Below are 25,246 nucleotides of genomic sequence, written 5' to 3'. Positions count from 1 at the left end.
GGCGTAACAGCGAAGCCTTGAAACCGCCAAGGAATATTTGCTTACCAAACTTCCCACTTCCCCATTTCGTTTCTGTTCTCAAATTCTTCGAACCTTCTCAAATAGGGGGCGAAGGGGTTTAAGGGGAGGAGAGGAAGGGGCTCTCGGCTCTCTCTTTTCCATATTTTTCCTCTGCCCATAATTTTTCTGAACAAGCGAAAGGAGGGAAAACTGTTGTTTCTTATTCCTTTTCCATTTTTGGGTATGGTGGTTGAGACTAGAGTGTTGACATGGAGGAGGGGGGTCAAGTCCCTTCAGGCTCTGGCAGCTCATGGTTTTCTTTTGTTCTTCACGCTTTTGCTTGCTCTCAAGCTTGACCGTATCGTTTCATACTCTTGGTGGTTCGTACCTTTCTCTCAATTTCTTCAACTTTTGCGTTTTTGTTTTTGTTTTTGTTTTTTGCTGAAGAATTAGTGGAACCCACGAACTATTTCAAAATTTCAATTCCAGAATTAGTGGAACCCATGAGCTATTTCTATTTCGTGTGATTTGAACTTTTCAGGTCTATGTTCTGAAATGGGCTACCAAAATTCTAAGGCCTATGAGAATCGTTTTTTACTGTACTTGTGATGGAAAGAAGGTTACGTTAGTTACTTTAACTCTTGATACATTTTGGGTGAATTCCAGAGTGAGACTCATAATCTCTGCCCATTGAGAATTGGCTTTCTAATGCCTGCCATTGCATAAATATGCCTTTTAAGAGGAAAGGAGACTCAAATTAGGACCTTGTTCAAATATGCCATAATTGCAGGGATGGAGGATCGAACCATCTATCTTTGGGATTGTATTTGGTGATTTGGATGCATTGAGCTAGGATTAGCGACATTGTTGGAATATGTTGCGAGTCTAATATATCAAGTCTTGACTTGGAATTGTAGATGAACAATATATAGGCATAACTTGAATATAAGGGTGGTCTATACGATACTTAATCTAGAGATTGTCTTTAGTTCAATTGTAGGGGCTAAGAGTAAGGTTCAAATATGTAGACTTGAAGAATACTCGGGCAGCAGTATGCAGGATCAGGTTTCATTTTTATCATAAAATTTCCATGAAGGATTTGTTGCGTTTACCACCCTGTAGTATTGAGGGACGGAGATTCTAAAAGTAAAATTGTATCTGAAACTCAAAAAGTTACCAACTGTAAATGCACACGTACAGTTTCAGGCCCCAATTTAGTTTTGTTTAAACTCCCATTTGTTTAAACTCTAGAAGTTCTTTTCTTGATATTTAATTCAATTTCCAAATTTTCATATCTTCAAGATGGTGAAAACTATTGCTAGCTTGTCTTATGGGATTAAAGTAGGGCAGAAGTTACATATACTGATGAATGGAAATGACATGGCAATTTGAATAATATGGTTAATTCTGCTCTAGCAAAGCTAGAGCATGGAGTCTTTTTCTTTGTAATGAACGAACTGCCCTGTACATGTTCTGTTCTATTGATGAGTAAAATTCGATGAACAATGTAGATAATGAGAAGATCTGTTACTGAAACTTTGAAAACCACAATTATCACTTGCAATGATGCAATTTTTTATTATGCAAATCTAGTTGGGCCTTGTATTGCATCTTTCTTCTTTTTTTGTATTTTACCTTTTGAACCTTTGTTGGCATGTATGGAAAGCCCTCCTCACTGCTTCCCACTCTTGACATCTGAATGCAGATAAATTCAGTTTATCATTGTCTCTGCAGGGTTGTCTTTTCACCTCTATGGCTCTTTCATCTAGTTGCAGCAAGAGGAAGATTTTCTCTACCTGCTCCATCAATGCCTCATGATCGATATGTATGTGATTCAAATACGTTGTTTCTTAATATTCATTGTAACCCTAATCATTTCTGTGCTTGTTGTAAATATTTGAAATTTGTTTTATTTTTTTCCTCTGTAAAGAACACAAACTTAAACATTTCTTTCTGATATGCACAGTGGGCACCGTGGCATGCTGTCATGGCAACACCATTACTTGTTGCATTTGAAGTACTTCTTTGTATATATTTAGAATGCAGTAAAGGTAGGTTATTGTTTCTCCTTGGGTTGGTGGGGTGTTTGATTTCATTTATTGGAAGTATTCATGCATGTAGGCTAATAAATGAGATCAAGTGACTGGGAGTTTCCACCAACATTTGGACATTAATTGGGAGTAGAAAGAAGAGATACTATTGCATAAGTTCAATGGCAGTTTAAACTTAATGTATTTTAATTTTACTGCAGTTGTAAATTTGAAGATTGTCTTTGTTCCCCTCATGATATTTGAGCTAGCAATTTTGGTTGATAATATCAGGTATTATCATGTTCTTCCACAAGTTCATAAGTTCTTGGTCAACCGTTGTGGTATTTTACCTCTAGAGAAATTGAATACATAATTTTAGGATATGGAGAAAGAAACATTTTTTTTTTTTTCATTTAAATGTACAAAAAGGAGGATGAGGCTGTTAGGATACCACCTAACAAGAATAATAAAAAATACAAAAGACACTAAAAGATGATATATATAGCTATATCAATGAAGAAACTACAATATATCATAGCCTTTCGAGAGGACTACTCTCTCTCGATATTTCCCATAGGAAATCACTTCAAGATTCTTCACACCCTTCTCTCAACCCACTCCTTCCATTTATAACTAAAGCCCTAACCTACTTACTAGCTATTTACTAATTTGCCCCTTCTAATAACTATATTAATATTCTACTAATAGTCCTACGATTTCCATACTAGGGGTGTTACAAAGGCATCCTCAAACAGATTTACGAGGCTTACATGAACACACTCCAATTTGCACCAATATCTAACAAAGATTAATTACAAATTATTTGCAAAGAGAACTCTATTCCAAAGCTACACGGATCATCTTTTTCCTAAACAAATAGTTATCCACACAACAATGTTGCAAAGTTTCTCTATATCTTTCAGGCCAAAGTTCCCTAAAGAAGGGCATCAATAACATTTTCCTAGGGTCTTTCTTCTTTTCTTTACCATCACTTTGTTTTTCCCCTTTACTGTTTCAATAATTGAAGAAGTGATCGTGCAATGCAACTTGTCATCAAATATCCAAAACTAGGAGAAAGAAAGGCTATTCAATTACGTCAACCCTACTAGTAAAAGCCATATACCTTGACTTTTGTCTTTGTTTGTTTGTTTATTTCTTTTTTTTTTTTTTTTTTGTTTTTGTTATTCGTGAAAAGAATAAACCTTTTGCCATTGATATTTCTCCATTTTCCCTCTTTTTTCTTTGAGCTAATATACATAGGTAATTTTCGTTGTCTCATATTCATTTCATTTTCAACTATTTGAATTTTTTTTCATAGGATGTGTAGAGCTTTACTGCCTGGAGATGAAGACGACAATGTAAGCGATGAAGTTATATGGCAAACACTTCCTGTAAGTTGCATAGGAAAATTATTCTTTTGCATATAATGACTTCGTTGTTCAAAATGTAAAATGAATTTTTGACAAAATTTCAGCAACATCAAAATAAATTACCTTCATGGTATTGTCAGGGATTTTATTTTATTTATTTTTATTTTAAAACAAGAATAAAATATTTCATTGATATAATGAAAAGAGACTAATGTTAAAATATACAATCTTCAAAGAAGAGAGAGAAGAAAAACGAAAAAGAACAAAATTTAGTCGAGAGAAATAAGGGCAGGTTCTTCTATTCGAGCCATTTGCTTTAATTGGACTGCTTAGGTTTTTGCAAGGTGATGATTATGAAGTCAACACTTTCTTCTAGCACATTGCCTTTAGTCGTGCTACATTTTCTAGAGTTTCATAAACTTTTTAGACTAAAATTTCCATTCGTCAGATAGCTTCTTTTACTGTGCTATTTTTTCCTTGTCAACAGTATTTAAATCTTCCTGCTTATCCTACTTGAAATGGCTGGATACATTTTTCTAGTTATGACATATCCTTGTAAGAGTCATTTAATGATTACCTTGATTGTTGGTCCTCCTGTATAACTCTTAGAAAATTAGGCTATGTGGAAGCGTTTGGTATTTAAAAATTTGAGGGTTTTCCCCCCTCTTGATATTTTGGTACTCAGTTATTGATATCTGGTTCCAGCACTTCTGGGTCTCAATATCCATGGTTTTCTTCATTGCTGCAACCCTATTCACGCTTCTAAAGCTTTGTGGTATGTTTATCTCTCATTAAAAAAAATCTATGATTCTAGAATCGTTTTGAGTTGATTCTCCTAGTCTTACAGCAACTAGGTCTATGAATTGCTCACCATCTTAACTGTCTGATTGTTATTTTTATGGCTATACTTAACAAGGATATCTATTTGTATCTATATTTATATCTATACTATTTAAAGGGGCTTAGGGGAAGAAACTTCTGATTCCCCATTTTGCCTCCTTTAGTTGATGGTCACAGGAATATATTAGGTAATTTCACATTAAATCCTTAAACAATCTCATTTTATCTAATAATTTTGTTAAATAAAAAATAAAAATATCTGATAGTCTACTTTTTTTTTAATAAGTAATTGTTATTTTAAAATAATATAATAACTAAGAATTAAAATTGTAAGTTGATTACCATTATCAAAACAAGAAAAAGTCTAAAGATCAGTGTTCTAAAAGTCGCGGCTGGGCGCACGCCTAGGCTTATTTTAAAATAATATAATAACTAAGAATTAAAATTGTATGTTGATTATCATTATCAAAACAAGAAAAAGTCTAGAGATCAATGTTTTAAAAGTCGCGGCTGGGCACACGCACGACGGAAGGCACACGCCTTCCACGAAGAGCCGAGGTGCGCCTGTGACTTTTTTTTTTCTTTTAAATATTACTTGAACATTATACTGCTCACATACGAATGACGGCTGCACAAAAAATCAAATCTTATTGGACGGCTTGCTTGTTGCTTCTTCTTCACGGTTCCATCTCCAACAATTCAGTAAGTCTTTTCTTCTTCTTCTTCCTTTTTCTCTTCTTTGTTCTTCACCAAATCTTCTTCTTCTTCCGTCTCCTCCATTCACGATTTCTTTAAAAAAAAAAAAAAGAAAAAAAGACAGAACTTCTCTTCTCTTCTCTTCTTCTTTCTCTTCTTCTTTCTTCACCAAATCTTCTTCTTCTTCCGTCTCCTCCATTCACGGTTTCTTAAAAAAAAAAAAGAAAACCGAACTCTTCTCTTCTCTTCTTCTTCTTCTTTACTTTCTTCTTCTTCAACTCAAAGTCTCCAAAAAACAGAGTGTGACGTGTCCAGTTTTGTTTTTCTTCAAAAAACAGAAAGTGTGACGTACGTGCCAGTGTCCAGCCCTGTTTTTCTTCAAAAAACAGAAAAGAAAGTCCTGTTCTTTTTTTTTTTTTTTTGCTGCCAGCCACCATTACTTTGCTACCACATTGGAATCTTTGTTTTGTCATCAAAAAACAAAGAAAGGCTTCAAAACAGAGAAGAAAACTCTACAAAACAGCAGCCATCATCAAAATTCTGGTACGTCTTGGCTCCCAAATCCCAAATCCTCACTTTTATGATCAATTTCTTAAGGTAGTTACTAATCAAGTTAAGTTTCTAATAATTAGATGGTTGAGGACGATATAAGAAAGGATCCGACATGGAAATATGCAAAATTGCAAAATGAACAAGATGTGAACACATTAGTGTAAGGATTTTGTTCAAAAGTAACAAAAGGAGGAGTTTTTAGAATGAAAAAAACACATTTTTAGTGGTTATAGAAATGCCATGACATGTAGAAAATGTCCGGATCACGTGAAGGAAGAGATTAAAGAGTATATGTCTAAGAAAAAGGAGATTAAAGATCAAAGAAATTTGATTGTAGACATTGATGTGGAAAACTAAGGTATTGAGGACGAGGACAAAGATGAAGTGTGCATAAGTAATTCGAATAAAAGAGTGGCACCAGCTTCAAAGAAGCCAAGACAAAAGGGTCCAATGGATGCATATTTTACACCGAATCTGGAAAATGTGGTGTAAAATAGAAAGAATGACAAAGGAAAGGGAAAACAGACTACGATGAATGAGGCATACAAAAAGGAAATGAGGGGGCACACCATCCAAAGAATTGCTTGATGGTTTTATGATGTGGGAATACCTCTCAATGCCTGCAACTATGAAAGCTTTGCCCCTATGATTGAAGCAATTGGACAATTTGGTCTTGGATTGAAACCACCATCGTATCATGAGTTGAGAGTGCCTTGTTTGAAAAAGGAATTAGAAGCCGCAAATGAGTTGATGAAGAACCATAAGGCAAAGTGGGCCAAGGTTGGATGTACTATTATGGCTGATGGATGAACAGATAGAAGAAATAGGACATCAATTAGCTTTTTAGTCAATAGTCCTAAAGGAACCATGTTTATTGAGTCTATCGATGCTTCATCTTATGTGAATGATGGAAAGAAAATGTTTGAGTTACTCGACAATTTTGTAGAACGCATTGGAGAAGCCAATGTCACACAAGCTGTTACAGATAGTGCCTCAGCAAATATTATGGCAGGTAAGAATGTAAAGTACTAACTTTTTCTTAAATTTGTTAGTCTTACCTTACGCTTGTTCTTACACATTTAAGAAGCCTAAATATGTTTTTATTTTACTTTGTTAATAGGGAGATTGTTAGAAGCAAAACGACCACAATTAATTTGGTCTCCATGTGCCGGTCATTGCTTGGATTTGATGTTGGGGGATTTATACTAGATCCCACATATTCGTAAAACACTGAAAAGAGGCATGAAGGTTAGCAATTTCATTTACATTCGTCTCGGATTGTTAATCATGATGAGACGGTTTACTAATCAAAAGGAGTTAGTTAGACCAGCTAAGACTCACTTTGCTAAAGGTTACATAACATTATCAAGTTTACATCATCAGAAAAACAACTTGAGAAAGATGTTTACTTCGTACGAGTGGAAAAACAGCAAATGGAGCAAAGAACAACAAGGAAAATGGGTTGTTGATACAATTTTGCTGACAACTTTTTGGAATACCATCGTATATGCTCTTAAAAGTATCCGACCCTTTATTGCGAGTACTTAGGTTGGTGGATGGCGAGAAGAAGCCGCCTATGGGATACATTTATGAGGCTATGGATAGAGATAAGGAGGCCATTGCCAAATCCTTCCATGGTAAGGAAGAAAAGTACAAAGATATTTGTACAATAATTTTTTTGAACAAGAAACAAACCACTTCATTAAGATAATGAAAGATGTTACAAGTGAATGAGAGGATACAAACACTAGAAAACGAAATAGAGGATCAGCGAATGCACCAGGACATCTCAACTAGGTTGACACCTCCGTAGCACTCTCATCATATCCGAAAAAGCAGAGCAAAAATTATAATAACTGAATACAAAGCTGACTAATCCGTGCCTGATACAAAATATTACACCAGATGAAAGTCTGAAAATTAAGCCGAGGCCGAAAACTAAAGAGCTACAAGATCAAGAAAGCGGAGAAATGAAGGCATTTCAATTGAGACTGATGTCTTGAATAGAAAAATCTTTAAAATCTTTGGAGAGAGAGCACCATGAAGAGGCATTGATGTGAGAGGTATCAAATTTAATGGAGCAAAGAGATGCTTTGTCGTGAAACACTCTTTGATTCCTTTCAAACCATAATTTCGATAACAAAGATTTGACTGCATTGACCCAAAGTAACCTTGGCTTCTTCTTCAATTTGGGGCCAATCAGAAGTTGAAACACGTTTGCCTTAAAATCATTATCAAAAAACCCAGCTGGCATTGAAGCAATTGAGTAAACGTAGCCAACAATTTTCTTCAAAAACACACTGGAAGAACCGATGTAAAAGAGTTTCTGCATTTGCCAAACAAAGAGAGCAAACCAGTGGAGAAATATAATGATTAGGAAGCTTCCTTTGTAGAATACCTGTGGAGAAATATAATGATGAGTTTGATATTTAGGATTTTAGAATTGTATTTGTGTCGTTTCACTTAACTTGGTGTTGAATGACAATGATTCAATGACTAATATTTAAATCTTATCAATCTCTCTCTTTTTTTTTTTTTTTTTTTTTTTTTTTTTTTTTTTTTTCTTCTTTAAGTCTCATTTCTATCCATCTATGTTTTGCTTGTGTAAACAAACATGTATATATATTTTATATTTTTTTATATATAGTGTGCCTCACAAAAAAAAACCCGTGCCTTTTTGTGTGCCTTGCGCCTAGGCTCCAGGGGGCCATTGCGCCTTAGTGCACCTTGGGCATTTTAAAACACGGCTAAAGATTAGGAACATGGTATTTGACTATAAATTGTGAATAAATTCTAAAATTGGAGTGGTCATTGAACTTTTTAAGGGGTTTGATGTTTTATTTAGATTATTTTTATAATGTAATATAATTTAGTTATATAGGAATAGTTAATTACTTACCTAAAAACAAAAGTTTAATCAATAGTTATTATTTTATACATGTTTAATTTGTATATTCTTTTATAGTATATTTCCAACTTCATTAGTAATAGTTAATATAAAATAACTACTATTATTACCTTTCTCAATTTCCAAAATTTTTATAAATATATTTTCTCTTATTCATAACGTTCACAAAATGTGCGACACACATAGTTTCAAACAATCTCGGGACGTAATTAATAATTTGCCTTCATCTCTTCAGAGTATCAAAGCTCTTGCATCAAGATTTTTTATTTTATTTTTTATATTTTTTCTTGGGCTGATTGCTACCATTATCTAGTTTTTCGAACGTCCAATTATTGTGACCTGGTAGTTCATATTTTTTTGTAATGGAACTTGAGCATTTGGGTTGATGGGGAAAATGAGGATTTTTGTGCTCTTTTTTTATTTTTTCATTTTTAAGGAAAAATACGCTTATGTATATATGTGTGCGTGTATATATATTTGGTAAGACACCACGAGAAATGAAAGAATATAAACCTAAAAAAAGGAGTTTGACACAATTTTTTTTGGATGAGAAACAGAGAAATATATTACTCAAGAAAAGCAGAAGAACATCCTAAGGGCAAAACTATACAAGAAGAGCCTCCCAATTGTTAATAATCATTAGAAGGCTGTAACTACAAAAGAACTTAGTGTAATTCGTACACCACCAGGAGGCTGTATGTTGAACAAGAGCTCAAAAAGAATCAAAAGTAGTAAACTTATCTTCAAATGTTCTACAATTCCTTTCTTTCCAAAGATGCCATAAAAAGCGCCCAGGAAGCGCAACTCCAAAGTTTGACACTCACAATTGTAAAGGACTTCAATCCAAAAGAACAAGACCAATCTCAATAATTACTCAATTATATTCCATCTTCCATCAAATTATTGTCATTCTCACCAAAGCATTACCAAGGACAAGCTTTGATTCAACTTGAAGTTTGGCTTGTATTTTATATAGTAGATTTGTGTATAGTAATCTTGAATTTACATTAAAATATTAGTTCTTTACATCATTTCCTTTCATGATTTGTTTCCTTAGTCGGATGTGAGTCATACATTAACTGTCCCACCCGTTGTTGATATCTGTCTATTGGGATTAACTTCAAGTTTTGAATTTCTATGCATGGGTTTATCAGTTGGTTTACAACCACTCATCCTGGTCTCCTTTAAGAGATTTAAAGTGTATTTTCGTTGAGTGACAATAATTCCTTTGCTGGATCTCACTATTTCCATCCTTAGGAAATACCTTAGATGTCCCAAGTCTTTGAATTCAAATTTCTTTGAGAGGAGTTGCTTCAGTTGAGTAATTTCATTGAAACATTTCTTATAAGAATTATATCATCAACATGGAATTATTAACACATAATTATTAACATAGTGGGAACTTGGGGAGATATGCTTGATGAATAGGGTGTGATCGGATTGACATTGAGTATAGCCATCTTGTTTCAATATATTTGTGATCTTTTCAAACTAGGCTCAAGGTGATTGTTTTATTCCATAAAGGGACTTCTTGCTTTTACATATCTTTCCTCTAATATATATGTCCTCAAATCTTGGGGGTATATCCATGTACACGAGCTTTGAATCTCTTTATTCTGCCATTTATGTTTGGTTGAAAAAATCTTTTTACATCCAACTATGCATTTACCTAGGGATCCCATTTTTCTTAAGAGCATGCAAATCCCCTAGAGTAGCCGCTTTCCAAATTCAAGTTTTTGCAATGCCTTCTGAATGGCTAAGAGGAAAGAGGAGAAAAAAGAGGGAAGAAAAGAAAGAAGAAATGAGAAAGAAGAAGGAAATGGAAATGGAGATGAAGACGAAGAGGAAGATGAAGATGAAGGAGAAAGAAGTGAAAATTTTATTTTAGTTCCTTTTTCTGTGTTAAGAAACAAGTGCTCAAAATACAAGGAAACAAAGAGTCATACAACTCAAGAGAACTAAGGATCAATTGATGCACCAGATTATCTCAACTAGGTTGAAATAATCTTAGCACCCTCATCATTTCTTATTATAAAATAACCTTAAAATGGGACATATAAGTCATTGAGAAAACATCACAGACTTAAAATATAAGCAACATAATTAAGCGTCAGACATAAAGGCACTCCAATTGAGGCATATATCTTGTGTAGAGTAATCAACAAAGAACTTGGATTGTGAACTCCATGAAGATGCTAGAAGCCGTGTTGAAGCAAAGCGCGCTGACCAATCAATGGGTTTGTCATGAATGACTCTTTCATTCCGTTCAAACCAAGGCTCTGACAATATAGCTTGAATTGCATTTGACCATAAAACTTGGATTTTGTGTGAAAGTGAGGGACCACTCAGAAATTGCGAAACATTATCTCGAAAAGAATTCCCAAAAAATCCAAGACATGTTAAAAAATGAGAACTTCCACCAGCACTTACTAGAGAATGGGCATTGAAAAAATAAATGCTATAGGTCCTCACTGGATGCTAAGCAAAGAGGGCAAATGGAAGGAGATAAATAATGACTTTTCTACTTATGTTGTAACGTGGCTGCACAGTTGAGGGTGCCAGAATACTAATTCTTTTGGGACTCTTAGACTTCCATAAAGCCTGGAAAATGCCCTTATCTGTAGAAGATGAAGCGACTAAATGTTTGGAAAGCGATTTAATAGTGAACTTTCCTGATGATTCCAAAGATCAAATTCTAGAATTAGGGGATTGGGATAATCTTTTACCATCCAAATTACTTAACAGCTGCTAGAATTCTGAAATCTCCTCTTCTTTTAGAGGTCGACGGAAGAGTAAATTCCATGAGGAGGTTGTTGTATCCTTGTGAGCATTTACATTATAATTTGGGGTGGAGGCAACCCGAAATAGAAGAGGAAATGTTACCTTGAAGGGCCGATCCATGTACCAAGGATCACTCCAAAAAGAAATCATCAAGCCATTTCCGAAAATGTAAGCTGCATATTTATTGAAACTGTTCCAGATTTTTGAAATATTAATCCATGGGCTGCGTAGACTCAATCCAAATTTTCCTGATAGCCAAAATGATAAGTATCAACACCATGTATACTTTGTACAATTTTGCGCCACAATGCATTAGGCTCCTTCATAAACTTCCAATTCCATTTTAAAAGCAATGCCAAGTTTCTGTTTTTCAGATTTCCTATCCCAAGACCACCATCTGACAATGCTTTTGAAGCTATATCCCACTTGTCTAGATGATTTGTCTTGCTGCCTTTTTGTCCTTCCCAGAATACTATTCTTGTGTATTTGTGATATAAAGATACTAAGGACCTCACTAATCATGAGGAATAAAAATGGTGAAAGAGGATCCCCTCGACGTATTCCTCTAGAGGCTGAGATACGACCTCTAGGTCTTCCATTGATGTAAACTGAAAATTTTGGATTGCTGATGCATCCACTAATCCATTCTACCCATTTTGAATGAAAACCCATACGAGTAAGAATGTTTTCCAGAAAACTCCAATCTACTCTATCAAAGGCTTTTTCCATATCCAATTTGAGTATCCATCCCTTCTTTTTTGCCTGACAGTCCTTTACTACCTCGTTTACTATAAGTACCAGATCAAGAATTTGTCGGCCCCCTATGAAAGCACTTTGAGAGTCGGAAATCAATGTTGGCATAACCTTCTTCCGTCTTTCTGCTAGGACTTTAGTGAGAATTTTGTAGGAGGATGTAGTAAGGCTTATTGGCCGATAGTCTTTGACATGTAGGCAATCAGCTTTCTTTGGAATAAGGCATATGAAGTTTTCCTTGATACATGCATTGAGTTTTCCATTTAAATGAAATTCATTGAGGAAAATTCAACTGTAAATCCGTTGGGTCGGGTGCTTTATTTTTACCTAGAGCCTTTATAGCATGTAGGATTTCTTCTCCTTCAAATGGTGCTGTGAGGAAAGAATTTTGAAGGGCTGTTACTTGTTTCCATCTAATGTTCGAGGGGATTGATCTAGGCCCCGGGCATTTCTTGTATAATGAAGCAAAGTAGGATAAAATCTGATCTTCTATAGCCCGAAATGATTGTATAGAAACTCCATCAGCTGACATCAATTCAGTAATCAGATTTTGACTTTTTTTTTGCTGAGAGAAAACAATGAAAGAAGGCAGTGTTCTCATCTCCTAATTTCAGCCGATTCAGTTTGCTTTTTTGAATTAAACTCCTTTCTTCCATAGAATACAAATTCAGAATGTTTGGAAAAGCGTTCTGAATTTTTTGAATTAAATTCTTTTATATAATGTTTTGTTCTTTTGTAAGGTTTTTATTTATTTTTAATTTTTTGGAAAAGCATACCACACTTTTCATTAAGAAAATGTGAAGAGACTAATGCTCCATGCAAGATACAAAAAAAAAACAAAAAGAACCATGAAAAGTAACAACATTAATAGACACAATGTAAACAAAGCACGTGGGAAGGATCTATTAAAAAGGAACTATGAAACCTCCCCAACTACGATTAATATCTTTAATGGAAAACCCTTTGAATCTTTTCGATAGAAAACACCAAGAGGGCTTCAAGCAAGCTAAATCGAAGCATTTGATGGATTGGTTCCCCCCTGAAAAAATGTTGGTCTTTTTCCATCCACAGCTCAAAAAGAATAACTTTGACTATATTAACCTACAAATTATATGCCTTTGAATTCATGCAATGGACGCAGAAGTTGCAACACATTCTCTCATTGAATGTGAAAACAAGAAATGACTAACGAGAATAATAACACAAAAAATGTGATTTAGATGCTCGCCACTTGCCCAACAAAGGGGGAAAACCGAGGGCTTAACTTGCTAAGGAAGCTTTTTCTTTAAATTTTTGAAGAATTAAGACCGCGGGCAATTGAGGGTCCATTTAATAACGTTCTCGTTTCCTATTTCCCTGTTTCGCATTCCCTATTCCTTGTTTCCCGTTTCTTCTCTTTTAGAAAAAGAAATAGGAATTGTTTGATAACTTTTCTTGTTCCTGTTTTTTGGAAAAGAAGAAACAAAAACAAAAACTTATTAGATAACTTTTTCTTGTTCTTTTCCTTGTTTTTTTCTCTCCTTTTTTTCTCTTGTTTTTTAACAATATAATATAAAAAAGAAGATATGTCATACATTAAACATCGAAAAAAAATATTATAAAAAATTGATGTCATCTAATATAAGTGATGACAACTAAATATAATAACAAAGTTGTATCCTATCCTTCATATGTTGCCCAAATTTGATCGGCAATGTCATTTCTAACTCGAGCCATTTGTCTTAAATGATGTCGAGTCAAATCCAACTTAATTATATTATTATGTAAATACCGTGATTGTAAAATATTAAAATTAAGCTAAATGAATGTCTTAGTTAGCAAAATTTATATATTGTAAAAGTCTACTCGGTTTCAGATATACTTAAAATATTAGAATTAAAATAATATATAAACATGTATATTGCAAAATTTAATAATCAAAAGTTGAAATATAAAAAAATTAATATACATATTGGAAATTAAAATAATATATAAATATAAATATGGGAGATTTTTAAATTCAAAATTGAAATAGAATATAAATATAGCAGATTTTTTTTTTTTTTGTAAATAGAAAAATTAATAAAGAAAATAAATAAAATATAAAAGATGGAAATAGATATAAAAATAAAAAATAATTAAAAGTGCCCATTGAGAGCTGAATTATGATATATAAAAAAATTAATATACATATTGAAAATTAAAATAATATATAAATCTAAATATCGAAGAATTTTAAAATTCAAAATTAAAATAACATATAAACATAGCAGAATTATTTTTGTAAATAGCAAAAATAATGAAAAACATAAATAAAATATAAAAGATGGAAATAAATATAAAAACAAAAGATAAATAAAAGTGCCGATCTTGAAAGTTGAAATTTGAAATATAAAAAAAAAATTAATATACATATTGAAAATTAAAATAATATATATAAATCTAGATATTGGAGAATTTGAAACTTAAAATTAAAATAAAATATAGATATAGCAGATTTATTTTATTTTATTTTTATTATTTTTTTTTTGTAAATAACAAAATTAATAAAGAAAATAAATAAAATATAAAAGAAAAGAAAAACAAAATAAAAGTGCTCATCTTGGGAGTTGAACACACAACCAAGAGGTGGAAGGATAATATGGGCATGCATAACTACCAATAGACTAAGGTTGCATTTTGATAAATAAAAGAAAGTATTATATAAAACAGAAATGGAACAGAGATAAACTACTTTTTGTAGTTTCTCAAATTTGGCCTCATTTTTAGAAACTTTTCTCAAATTTTAGAAACAAGAAACGAGGCGGTTATCAAACAAATCCGTTTCTTAAAAAATGAGAAACAGAAACAGGAAACAAGAAACGGGAACGATATCAAATAGGCCCTAAAAAGTGTATATATTATGACGAACACAATTTAATACATCTATGGCTTGTCAACCTCAAAATTAATAAACAACTATCTAGCCAACATTACACGATTTGTAGCAAGGACTAAAAGTGTTATGACAGATAGGAATCTAAAAAGATATTATTCCGAAATGCAGTCTAGGTCAAATCTTAAGAACCAAAAGTGTACTTTCTAGAAAAAATATTTTTAACAGAGAGAATGTCATTCAAATATTGGGAGGTCCTATGATGAAGCCTCATTCTGCTTTACTTTGGCTTTTGTGGTCAAAGATTTGCTTGCTGGAATTTGGTTCGAAAGGAACCCAAGTGTCTTTCATGAAAAATCACCCATGGGGCTCGTTGGTTATGAAGTTGCAAGACTAATGCATCCGCTTGGTGTTCTCTTTCCAAGCTGTTCTCTAGTTTTTGGGGCAAAATATTTGTTTTGATTTGTAGTGGTTTTATCTTCTTTGAATAGTTAAATATTTTTTTTAATCCGTTGCTTTTATTCTTCTAGTTCAAGCTTTTATTATTTTTCCTTTATGTTTCATTCTAAGTTGAACATTAGATTCTTTTCATTATCAATCAGAGGTTTGTTTCCTTACCCTCCAAATGTCCTTCCAGATGAGTTACTTTTCAAAGGTTTTTCAAACTCTTTGGATATTGCAAGATTAATTAAAGTGAAACGAGATGAAGATGTGTTTTAGGTATCTGACATTGTTGAAGATTGTGCTCCCATTCAGTCAGACAAGGAAACCAATTTTTTTTAAGAGGTTTAGCTTACCCTAGGGAGTCTTAATTGCCCTTTGGAAGACCATTAGCAAGAGTGTGGGAGTATATGAGTAGGAAGGAACAATCTATTTTCTTTATCTGAGTTTTGAACTTTTGGTGTTCTCATAGTGTGAAAAGGAGTCTGTGCTGCCTTAGGGCAATTTTCCATTCAATAATACTGATGAAGGAGATACCTTACATAAGCTCACTGAAAATACTTGTCAAATTTACAATTCTTTTTAAAGCTGCTTTTTTTAATGTTTAAAATTAGCTATGATATAGGAACTAATTATACGAGTAAAATGAAAAATAAAATGAAATCAGGGTAAATACACTCTTGATTTATTGGATTTGAACTCAGTTTCTATTTGGTACATAATTGAAGTTAATTTCTATTTGGTCCTGAGGTTTTACAAGTGACTTGTTTGGTCCCAAAATTTGAGTTTGATTTTTAATCAGACCTTAGATCTTGAAATTGGTTTTTGAATACTCTCTAAGTAGAGTTGACCATTAGTTATTATAGTAGAGTGATGACATGACAGGCTGACTAGACTCGGCCTTTGCTAATGTATATATTTCAAATGACTTGGATCTTTTCTTTTTCTTTTTCTTTTTCTTTTTTTTAATACTCCCCACTAGAAACCAATATCAAACCTCAGGTGCCAATTTGAAATTAATTTAAACATTTGGGACCAAACATGTCCCTTCTCAACCTCAAGGACCAAGTAGAAACTATATTCAAATCTCAAGCACCGAGAGTCTTATCCCTGAAAACCTAGGGACTAAATAGAGACTAAGTTTAAATCTCAAAAATCAAAAGTGCATTCTATCTGTAAAATAAATTAGCTTAATTTCAAAATGGGTTGTAGCCCATAGTATCCTTTCTGTGAACAAGAATATACCATTGATAGTTGATATCCATACATACAACCGGAACTTTGGGATCAAACAGCAGAGAAACTTGAAAAAAGTATATACATCAAGGAGACTCAGTAAACCATTATTAAATGGGTCGTGGCTTGTAATATTTGTTCTGTTAACAGGAACATATTTTTGATATGCATGTAAGACACGGGATCTTTGGGAACAAGCAGTAGGGAGACCTTCAATTGCGCCCCCCCGGGGGGGGGAAAAGACTGTAAACTTTAGGGAGACTCACTAAACGTTCACATACTGATATAAAAGTGCTCTCCTTTTTTATGACAGGCAGTGTAGCCACTCTGGGCTGGTGGGATTTATTTATAAATTTCTGGTACGTTGGCTTTGAGTTTGCTTGATATGTCCACTAAATTTTTTTTTGGTTAAATTGCAAGTTCATTTCCAAACTTTCATGGTTATGTTTATTTAGTTCTCATACTTTGAAAAGAAAATTTTAGTGGATGTTGAAGTGTGTAGTTTACATAAAATGTATATCCTCGATCAAAAGGTTTGAGATTCAAATCCCCCACCCTATGTTGAATTAGAAAAAGACATTTTTAATAGATCCTTGAACTTTGTCCTTTCTTATAAGACTGAGATATTAACTTGTTTCGCACTCACATGCCATGCTAATTTGTGTTATTTAAGAATGATGTAATCGGTTTCTCAATTTATATGGAATAAAGATATTTTGTATTTTAATATATAATAATACAATCGTAAGATACAATACATAGTAGAAAGACATCAATGCATAAAAGAAAACAATTAGAATAAGAATAAAATTATTAATGTAGCATATTTACTATCAATACCGACCTTCAAGCTGATTTAAATATATCTTTCATTGTCAGCTTGTCAATCATTTATTGAATTGTACTTTTGGTAGTCCTTTAGTGGTGTAAACCAAAACAGCTAACTGTTCACTAACTAACTTTTATTCTAACTCCCCTAATTTTATTCTTACACCAATACAACTTTTGGTGTAAACCAAAACTCTAATTTTGAATCAACATCAATTCTCTCTTAAATGAGGGGAGAGGTGTTCTATTTATAGGAAAATTGATTACAAGGCTGAATAACAACTAACTAACAAGTAACTAACTGTTCACTAACTAACTTTTATTCTAACTTCCCTACATTTATTCTCGGTACACCATTTAGTCAACATATTGGCAATTTGCTCTATACTAGGGGCATAAGGAATGCACAACTCAGTTTTCCCTAAGTGTTTGTGAACTTTGATATGCTTTGTGCTATCGGGTAGAACCAAATGATGGGTTATAGAGATGACAATCTGGTTGTCATAGTACACATGTATAGTTGTCTTTTGAAAGACCTTGAATTCTTGATTATTTTACAGCTAATTAACATATTTACAACCAACACACTGCCCCTTAAGCTAGTTTAAATATCTTCCTTGCTAGCTTATCAAACTGTACTTTTGGTAGTACTTTAGCCAACACTTTGTCTATTTGTCCTCTATGTTTGGCTAGCAGTGACGATTTATAGCATATATTTCTTGAATGTTCCTTCTCAAAATGCTGTTGGCATCAATTAGGAGCCATTGGGGGCACCAACTAGAAGTTGATGGAGTGGGTTATTCTTAAATCACCAATTGACCTAAAAGCTTAAGCTAGTGGGTGAAGGTTAATTTAATTATATATCATCTCTCACTCCCCCTCACTTTTGGGCTTGAAATATGAAGAAGAGCCAAACAAGTGGAAATAATATTAATTGGGGAGGAAACAATGTTGCAGGAGGTTGCTCATAGGACATCCTGAACCAACCTGCTCTGGTACCATCTTAAATCATCAATTGACCCAAAAGCTTAAGTTAGTGGGGAAAAGTAAACTTTATTATATATCATCTAACAGTTATTATAGCTCACTCCATGTTTAGGGCACCAAATAGAATAGTGGTGTATATAACTATTTATAACCTACAATTAAGTACAATGAATACTATTTCAAAGCCAAGAGTATTTACTATTTTTCGCTCATCATTTCTTTTGTTCTTTGCTACAATGTTTACTATTCCCGACCCAACCAAATATAGTTTACACCTCAAACACAAACTATTATAATCCAGACTAAAATAGTCGCACCCCAAACACTAGCTATTATAACCCACTAATTATAATAGCCCCTGACTATAGTAACCAACTTAGTGCCCCAAACATCTCTCTACTCTCCGTGTTTCATCTGCCCCCTAAAGTCTCTTGCCGCCTAAAACTCCGCCAAGAAAGCGTAGCTTTACGTTTAATCCTATGTGCCCAGAGAATTCTATTCGTTCTCCACTTTCGGACCTTGCAAAGAGAGAACGTGTTTTTTCCTCTGAGTTTCTCTCTCATTCGCGGAGCGAAGAAAGCGGGCTATGCCCCAGCTAAGTCTTTTGCAGTTCATTAAAAGAGAATGTTGTTTAAGATCTGGTCTGTCTTTTGATAGTTCAACCTAAGCTATCATGGTCTAACGTGGTTAAAGCTAGTCTCTCGAAGATTTGGTTTGAAAGGAATCAAAGGATTTTTCACAATACGATTCTCTCGTGGATGGTTTGGTTTGGTGAGAGTGTGCTTCTTCATGGTGTTCTTTGTTTTCCAAACATTTTGCCGCGTATTCTCTTGAAGATGTTTGAGTTGGAACACTTTTAATTTCCAGCTTAATTTGCTTGGTATGACTTGTTATTTTTCTTGGTTTTTTTGGTTTTTTGTGTTTTGAGCATTTGCCTCTTTCTTTTCTTCACTATAAAGGTTCATTTCCTTTTCAATTTGTTTTTTTACTTCTTTTTTCTCATTACAAAAAAGGGGGGGAAAAAGAAAAAACCTATTAGAAACGAGGACTAAAAACAAAACTTTAAGGAACAACCTTATAATTTTTTCGTAATTTTTCTTCGTCGTATAATTGTTCTTGAGTACTTGTTATCTAAAACAGTTTCTCCTTAAAAATCTGCAGTATAGCTGAGTGCTTTGGATTTCTTGTTTCCACGAAGTGGTATAATCCTATGATTCATAGGCACTCTCTCGTTACAGAATCAAGTTCCTCTTCGCTGACTATTAGATACCTTGACTGGGATAGAGGTGTGGTGGTTTCCTCTGATGGGGTTCAACCTCAAGTCAGAGTTTGTAACCTGCAGGACATCGGTGGACACATCATGAAGGTTCCTTTTATCATTTTCCAAATCCTGCTTTTTATGCACTTAGAGGTAAATTTTTGAAACGATCAGTATTAAATGAAAATTTCTCGAGTTTCTTGGTTTCTCATTAAATAATTTTCAATTTCAGGGAACCCCAAGGAGTGCTTCATATATTCCTTGTCTGGTTCTGTTCTCTCCTCTTTTCTTACTGCAAGGACTGGGTTTCGTGTTTGCGGCGTATAGGTCAATGGAAAAAATTGTAATATTACTAGTTGGTGCTCCTACTTCTGTAAGATATCTTGACCTAAGGTCAAAGGCTCGTGAACTTTTAGGGTTCATGCACCATGGATCGAGGTAAATTCTAGATTTTTTGTGTTTTTGGTTAGTTGATTCCCAGTTATGCAACTGGAATTGAATGTAGAATTTACAGGATTATAGATATTATCCTTTCTTTTGAATCAATTTCCTCATTGTTTACAGGTTGCTAGGTTGGTGGTCAATCGATGAAGGTAGTCAAGAGGAGCAAGCTAGACTTTATTCAGCTGGGACTTCTGGGTTTGTTTTCGGCCTTACTTAACTTACACTCTGATTCTAGGTTTTATCTGAGGCCATGTATACTTCAGTATATGATGCTATTGTTTTTTTTCTTAATTATTTCTTTTCCCTGTGACTAGTGTATCTGGTGCTCCATTGCATTATGCTCATGGTTTCTCTCTCTAATCCATCGGAGGAGGCTTCGCCCCTGCTAGGACCAATGTAGTGAAGCCATAATGGTCTTCATGTTATTAAGTTTTCTTAATTTAAGGAGAATAAAAATATCTTTGTATTTCAATGGTTCAATAGTAAGATACATAGCCTGCTTGTATAAGAGAGACTTTGATACACTAAAGGAAAGAATAAGAATAAGGATAAAATAAAATCACTAATGATTACACCTGATTAACATATTTAGAACCAAATTTGATAACTTTGCTTTAGTACCAAGGTCTTCTCGTTCAGCCGTTGCCTCTTCCAGTCCTGTTGCCCCCCTCCCCCCCCCCCCAAAAAAAAAAGGAAAATAACTCAACTCTACACAAACTAAGTCAGACAAATTAAATCCTTTCCACCTATCCAATTTCTTTCTGAATCTTATCGATTATTGGCTGTTAAAAAGAAACTTCCGTTGAATAATCACCAAGTGGAATCCCAAGATACGTAGAAAGTAAAGCTTCGATCTTATAATGCAGCTGAGAGGAAGTTGACAGCAACTAATCTTCATCCACATTAACACCAGCCAAAGCAGATTTTTCCTGGCCAGAGAACCACTCAAACAACTCAATGGTTTTAATGAGTGCAACCAACATCTCATCATTGTATTTACAAATCATAAATTATATATCAAGTTTTCCTCGTAATTTATAAATTATATATTTGAAATTTCCTGATTTCTTATATTATTCCTTTGACCAAACAAGCTGCATATATATATACAAGGGAAAGAAACCTAATACTATAAGGAAAAAAGAACTAACCTAACAATAGAAGGAAACAATCTAACTTAGAAAAATTTTTAAATAACACAAACTAAAAAGATGATAATTTCCTATTTCCACAATTATAAAACTACGCCTAACTATAAATTACAACAATATTTCTTGTAATATTGTGGAACTTGTGCTTTATTTGAAGAACTTGTATATATGTCTAGTTATTTTTCATTGTCCTTGATACAAAGAAATACATTCTTCATTACTTTCTGTTTCTTATCCTCTTTACTATTACTACACAGGTATGATACTTTCACACCAGAGTCTGTAAAGAAAATGACCAAATCCAATCTCGTTGATGAGGTAAAGAGAACATTTCCCAAGTTGAATGTTTACTCTTAGAGATAAGCGAATTTATTTCTTCCTTAAGATTTGAACGTCCCATGCCCTGAATATTTTGGTTAAAGTCCACTTGAATGTTCCTAAGCATGCACTCGAGGAACAAGAAGGCAAAAATAAGCAATAGCGTTATCTTTGTTTTTTGTTTTTTGTTTGTTTGTTTTTTTTTTTTTTTTAATGAAGACATGGCCAAAATATAAAAAGAGAATTATTCTGATGCAATCTTTGTTTTTTGTTTGTTTTTTTTTTCTAATGAAAAGACATGGCCAAAATATAAAAAGAGAATTATTCTGATGCAATCTAAGATGACTATTTATGGAATAACTTTCCAAATGACATAATTATCTGTTTATTTTTAAAATAGCAATAGAGATTGGCATGACTTGCGTATCCAATTCCCAAGATCTTCCCTCCTATGTATGTGTCTCCAATAATCCTCCCATCAAACAAAAGCTTATTGAGAATTTCCATTAGAATAGTCATTCATCTATCTGCCTTCTACCACATCAAGTGGTTGCTCTTATCCAGCAACTCCTCTTGGTGTATTCTCTTCATTGTATCGCTTATTGAATAGGGCTTTAACTATATATCTCATTTTGGTGAATAAACACCAAACACCAATCACGTTGATGCACCCTTAACAACTATCTCATCAATTTTTCTCAACCATCTTCTTACTAGAGCATGTCTTGATAAGAACCAGAGCACCTCTAGTACCAAATGATAAGAAACCCTAGTGCGAGTAAATATAAGAACCCATCATCGAATTTGAACCCTTATTAATACTACTCACTTAAATCCCAAATTCAGATTGTGTCAGCTGAAGGAAAAGATGGAAGGAATTTTACCTTGCTGATCATTGATCAATCTGTTGGTTATAAATACGTTAATTAGTTGTAAAATCATTTATGATTTTATTTTATGATTATTTCATTTTATGTATTGAGCCTTTCTTCTATATAAGAAGGGTATGTACTTTACGTTCATTGGAACAAGCTCATGGCTTAAGAAGCAAGATATGCAACTTCGTTTTAATCTCCAAATCTGAATTCTAAAGGAACACCATGGATAGTCATTTATAGCCTTCAAACTAAGCCCTAGAGCAACCTATGGTCAATTGAGGGGTTGTAACTCTCATGCCAATCAATACCATAATGGCCACTAGCTAAATTTGTAACCTAAAACATTGAAAACAATACTTTGAAACTGAAAAATACGTTGAAATGAAAGCTTAAAGTTTAAAGTTAATAGTTCTTTTGTATTTGTTTGAATTTGAGACTTTCTTTATGAAAGATGTGGTCACTAAGCAAGTTCTTCCTACATTCTGGTCACATTTGAAGTGGTTTGAGCGTTCTATTTTTGAGCTCCTTCAGTATTCAAGTCATCATTTTCTTTTCCTTGAAAAATGGTTGATGTAATAGGATTGTGATAATTTGGTTAATTCAAATAAATCTTGGTTAATCTTCAAATAATAACATTTTAGTTACCAAATTAGTTTTTAGTTTCTTTTTAGTTATCCTAATTAGTCCCCCCTTTATTAGATTTTTTCATTGATAATAAAGATTTTGTTTGGATTCTTAGAGATTTCTCTCCTTTGATCATTTAGACACCAATGGTTGTGATGTCTTTGGTGCAACAAAGATTTCAAAATTTCGTTGTTTATCTGCCTGGATAATGTGATGCATTGTTTGGCCTGGGAACTCCAAAATAGGGCTGGCAGTCATTTTTGGGAAAGCTCAGTAGCTTCTCTAAGAAAATGGACACAGAAAATCTATTGCAACAATATTCTTTGACGCGTCAAAAGGAGCAGATCAGGAATCTATGGGTGATTTCAATGGTTGGAATATTGGTTCAAAAAACCAAAGTTATTATTAGTCCTCTCTTTTAGCAATCTATGGGTGGTAATATGGTTTGTATCAGTGTTGGAACTTGGTTCAAAACCAAAGTTATTAACCCTCACTTTGCTGATAAAGCTCTGATTAAATTCGACAATGGAAACTTGGAGCAGATTATTCATTGCTTTGGAGTTGGATCACCATTAAGAATCTTCCACTAGATTATTAGCGTAGAAGTACTTTGAAGCCATTGGTGCCTGCTTTTGGGCTTATGAGGGAAAGGAACAACATAAATTTTAAGAGTGGGAAGTGACTCGGGGGATTCTGGGCCAGGACTGAATATTTCCCTTGGTGATTGGTCGCAAAATTAGTTTGTTATTATTTGCTAGATATTTTGTGACCTGATTGGATTCCCTTTCTTTAACGAGACATTCTTTTGGGGTTTTTGTTTGTTTGTTTATATCTATGTATTGTATTTTTTCAATTTTTCTCCATTAAAGTTTAATTTCTCATACAATTTAAATATGGTTTTTTATTTTTATTTATTTATTTATTATTTTTTTTGAAAAGGAAGTGAGATCTTTCATTGATATAATGAAAAGAGTCTAATATTCAAAATACAATAAAATAGAAACTGAAAACAAAAGCAGGAGTGAAGACACAAACTAATTAAACTGAAACTATGAAAGCATTCCAATTCAAGCAAATGTCTTATATAGAATATTTAAAGAAAGCCTTAGAATGAGAGCACCATGAGACTTGGTCTTGGTCAAGTGAATTACCTGGAAATATTAGTCTGTCAAGTGTTTTCTTTATTTTCTTCTCTCATTACAGATATGGAGATTACAAGCCGCATTGAATCAACAGACGGAAGTTACGAAATTGAGCCGGCAGGAACATGAAAAACTTCTAAATGTAACTTTTTCCGACTTAACAATTAGCCTGGTTGTCTAGTTCTTTGCCATGAAACGTATGACAGAAAGAGAAGCTGTTATTTCTGGGATGGAAACTTTTAAATGTTTTCTTGCGAACATAGCTTGCTATATTTGAGAACCTTTTTTAAATTAAAATCAAAATCAATTTGTTTAGATACAAACTCTGTTAATAATCTCAAGAATATTTCACGTTTAGCTAACTTCAAGCACCCTCTCTGGTCAGAAACCAAATGTGCTTTTGTGTGTGTGTGATAAGTTCGGGGTGGGTTGGGGGGGGGTGGCAGTTGCTTCTTGTGTGGAATTAGGTAACTTGTGGAGAAGTTGATTCATTTATTACATTTATTATAGTGGTTGGAAGAGAGTGAGTTTGCTGTCTTTTCTCGCAGAATTTATTAAATTCTTGATTCCTTAATCTTTCAGGAAAAGATTCTTTGTAGAGTGTGCTTTGATGAACCCATTGATATGGTTCTTCTTCCTTGTAGGCATCACATTCTCTGCAGGTAATTTTCACCTTCCCCTTTGTTGACCTTTTGCTGTTTTTATTGACTTTTCTGTCAATTTGACTGTGTTTATGTCAAATGGAATTTCAGCTCTTGTTGTGAGAAATGTAATCGCTGCCCCATCTGTCGGGAATCGATAGAAGAAAGGCTGCCTGTTAATGATGTTTAGAACAGAACACAAGCCCTCATATTTGTCGGGCTTGCGATATTTTTAGATGGGACAAGCATCAACAGTGTCTGACATGGTGTGTAAACAATCTGATTAGTTTGAAAGTCATCGAGTGTGTTCATTTTGATATGTAGATGCTTTTGATTGTAATGGAGAGTCGATCATCTTTTCAACCCATTGTGCCATAGAAAGTTCACTCAAAGTTGTAAATTTGTGAAACTCATATAATAGTATTTATGCGATGATATTGATGATTAACCAAGTCAACTATGTAATACCTTGACATTTTGTGAAAAATTACCAATAGTGATAATACTTTAACTA

General features: G+C 33.5%; 1 protein-coding gene and 1 pseudogene across 5 annotated transcripts; both read left to right on the top strand.

Annotated features, from left to right (window-relative positions):
• LOC120082978 (uncharacterized) lies at positions 1 to 25,246 on the top strand. 4 transcript variants are annotated; one of them, XR_016525278.1, is made up of 15 exons: positions 1 to 380; positions 1,735 to 1,825; positions 1,967 to 2,051; positions 2,252 to 2,321; positions 3,349 to 3,421; positions 4,106 to 4,175; positions 16,775 to 16,820; positions 19,438 to 19,687; positions 19,767 to 19,972; positions 20,099 to 20,173; positions 20,293 to 20,374; positions 21,387 to 21,447; positions 24,153 to 24,233; positions 24,674 to 24,753; positions 24,844 to 25,246. XR_016525278.1 is itself a non-coding variant. In XM_039038437.2 (14 exons), exons 1-14 carry the CDS (start codon positions 244 to 246, stop codon positions 24,920 to 24,922), a joined length of 1,371 nt encoding a protein of 456 aa, XP_038894365.1. In that variant the 5' UTR covers positions 1 to 243; the 3' UTR covers positions 24,923 to 25,246. The 4 variants fall into 4 exon arrangements, 3 of the variants coding, with proteins under 3 accessions (XP_038894365.1, XP_038894364.1, XP_038894366.1); XM_039038437.2 differs by lacking the exon at positions 20,293 to 20,374 and having other exon boundaries at positions 3,349 to 3,388; XM_039038436.2 differs by lacking the exon at positions 20,293 to 20,374.
• Positions 5,991 to 7,104, top strand: LOC150032031 (uncharacterized; annotated as a pseudogene). The gene is made up of 2 exons (XR_016525279.1): positions 5,991 to 6,500; positions 6,609 to 7,104. The product of XR_016525279.1 is annotated as an uncharacterized LOC150032031 (transcript).

This window comes from Benincasa hispida, chromosome 12 (assembly GCF_027475165.1).
Source record: "Benincasa hispida cultivar pf3 chromosome 12, pf3_genome.v1.1, whole genome shotgun sequence".
NCBI lineage: Eukaryota > Viridiplantae > Streptophyta > Magnoliopsida > Cucurbitales > Cucurbitaceae > Benincasa > Benincasa hispida.
The sequence above is the reverse complement of the archived record's forward strand: the minus strand, read 5'-3'. Positions and strand labels throughout refer to the sequence as shown.

Excerpts from the sequence above, each read along its gene's own strand:
- LOC120082978 (XM_039038436.2), top strand. The coding sequence starts at position 244 with ATGGTGGTTGAGACTAGAGTGTTGACATGGAGGAGGGGGGTCAAGTCC. Across the intron at positions 2,052-2,251 it reads ATATTTAGAATGCAGTAAAG|TTGTAAATTTGAAGATTGTC; the intron begins GTAGGTTATTGT and ends ATTTTACTGCAG. Across the intron at positions 20,174-21,386 it reads TATTCAGCTGGGACTTCTGG|GTATGATACTTTCACACCAG; the intron begins GTTTGTTTTCGG and ends ATTACTACACAG.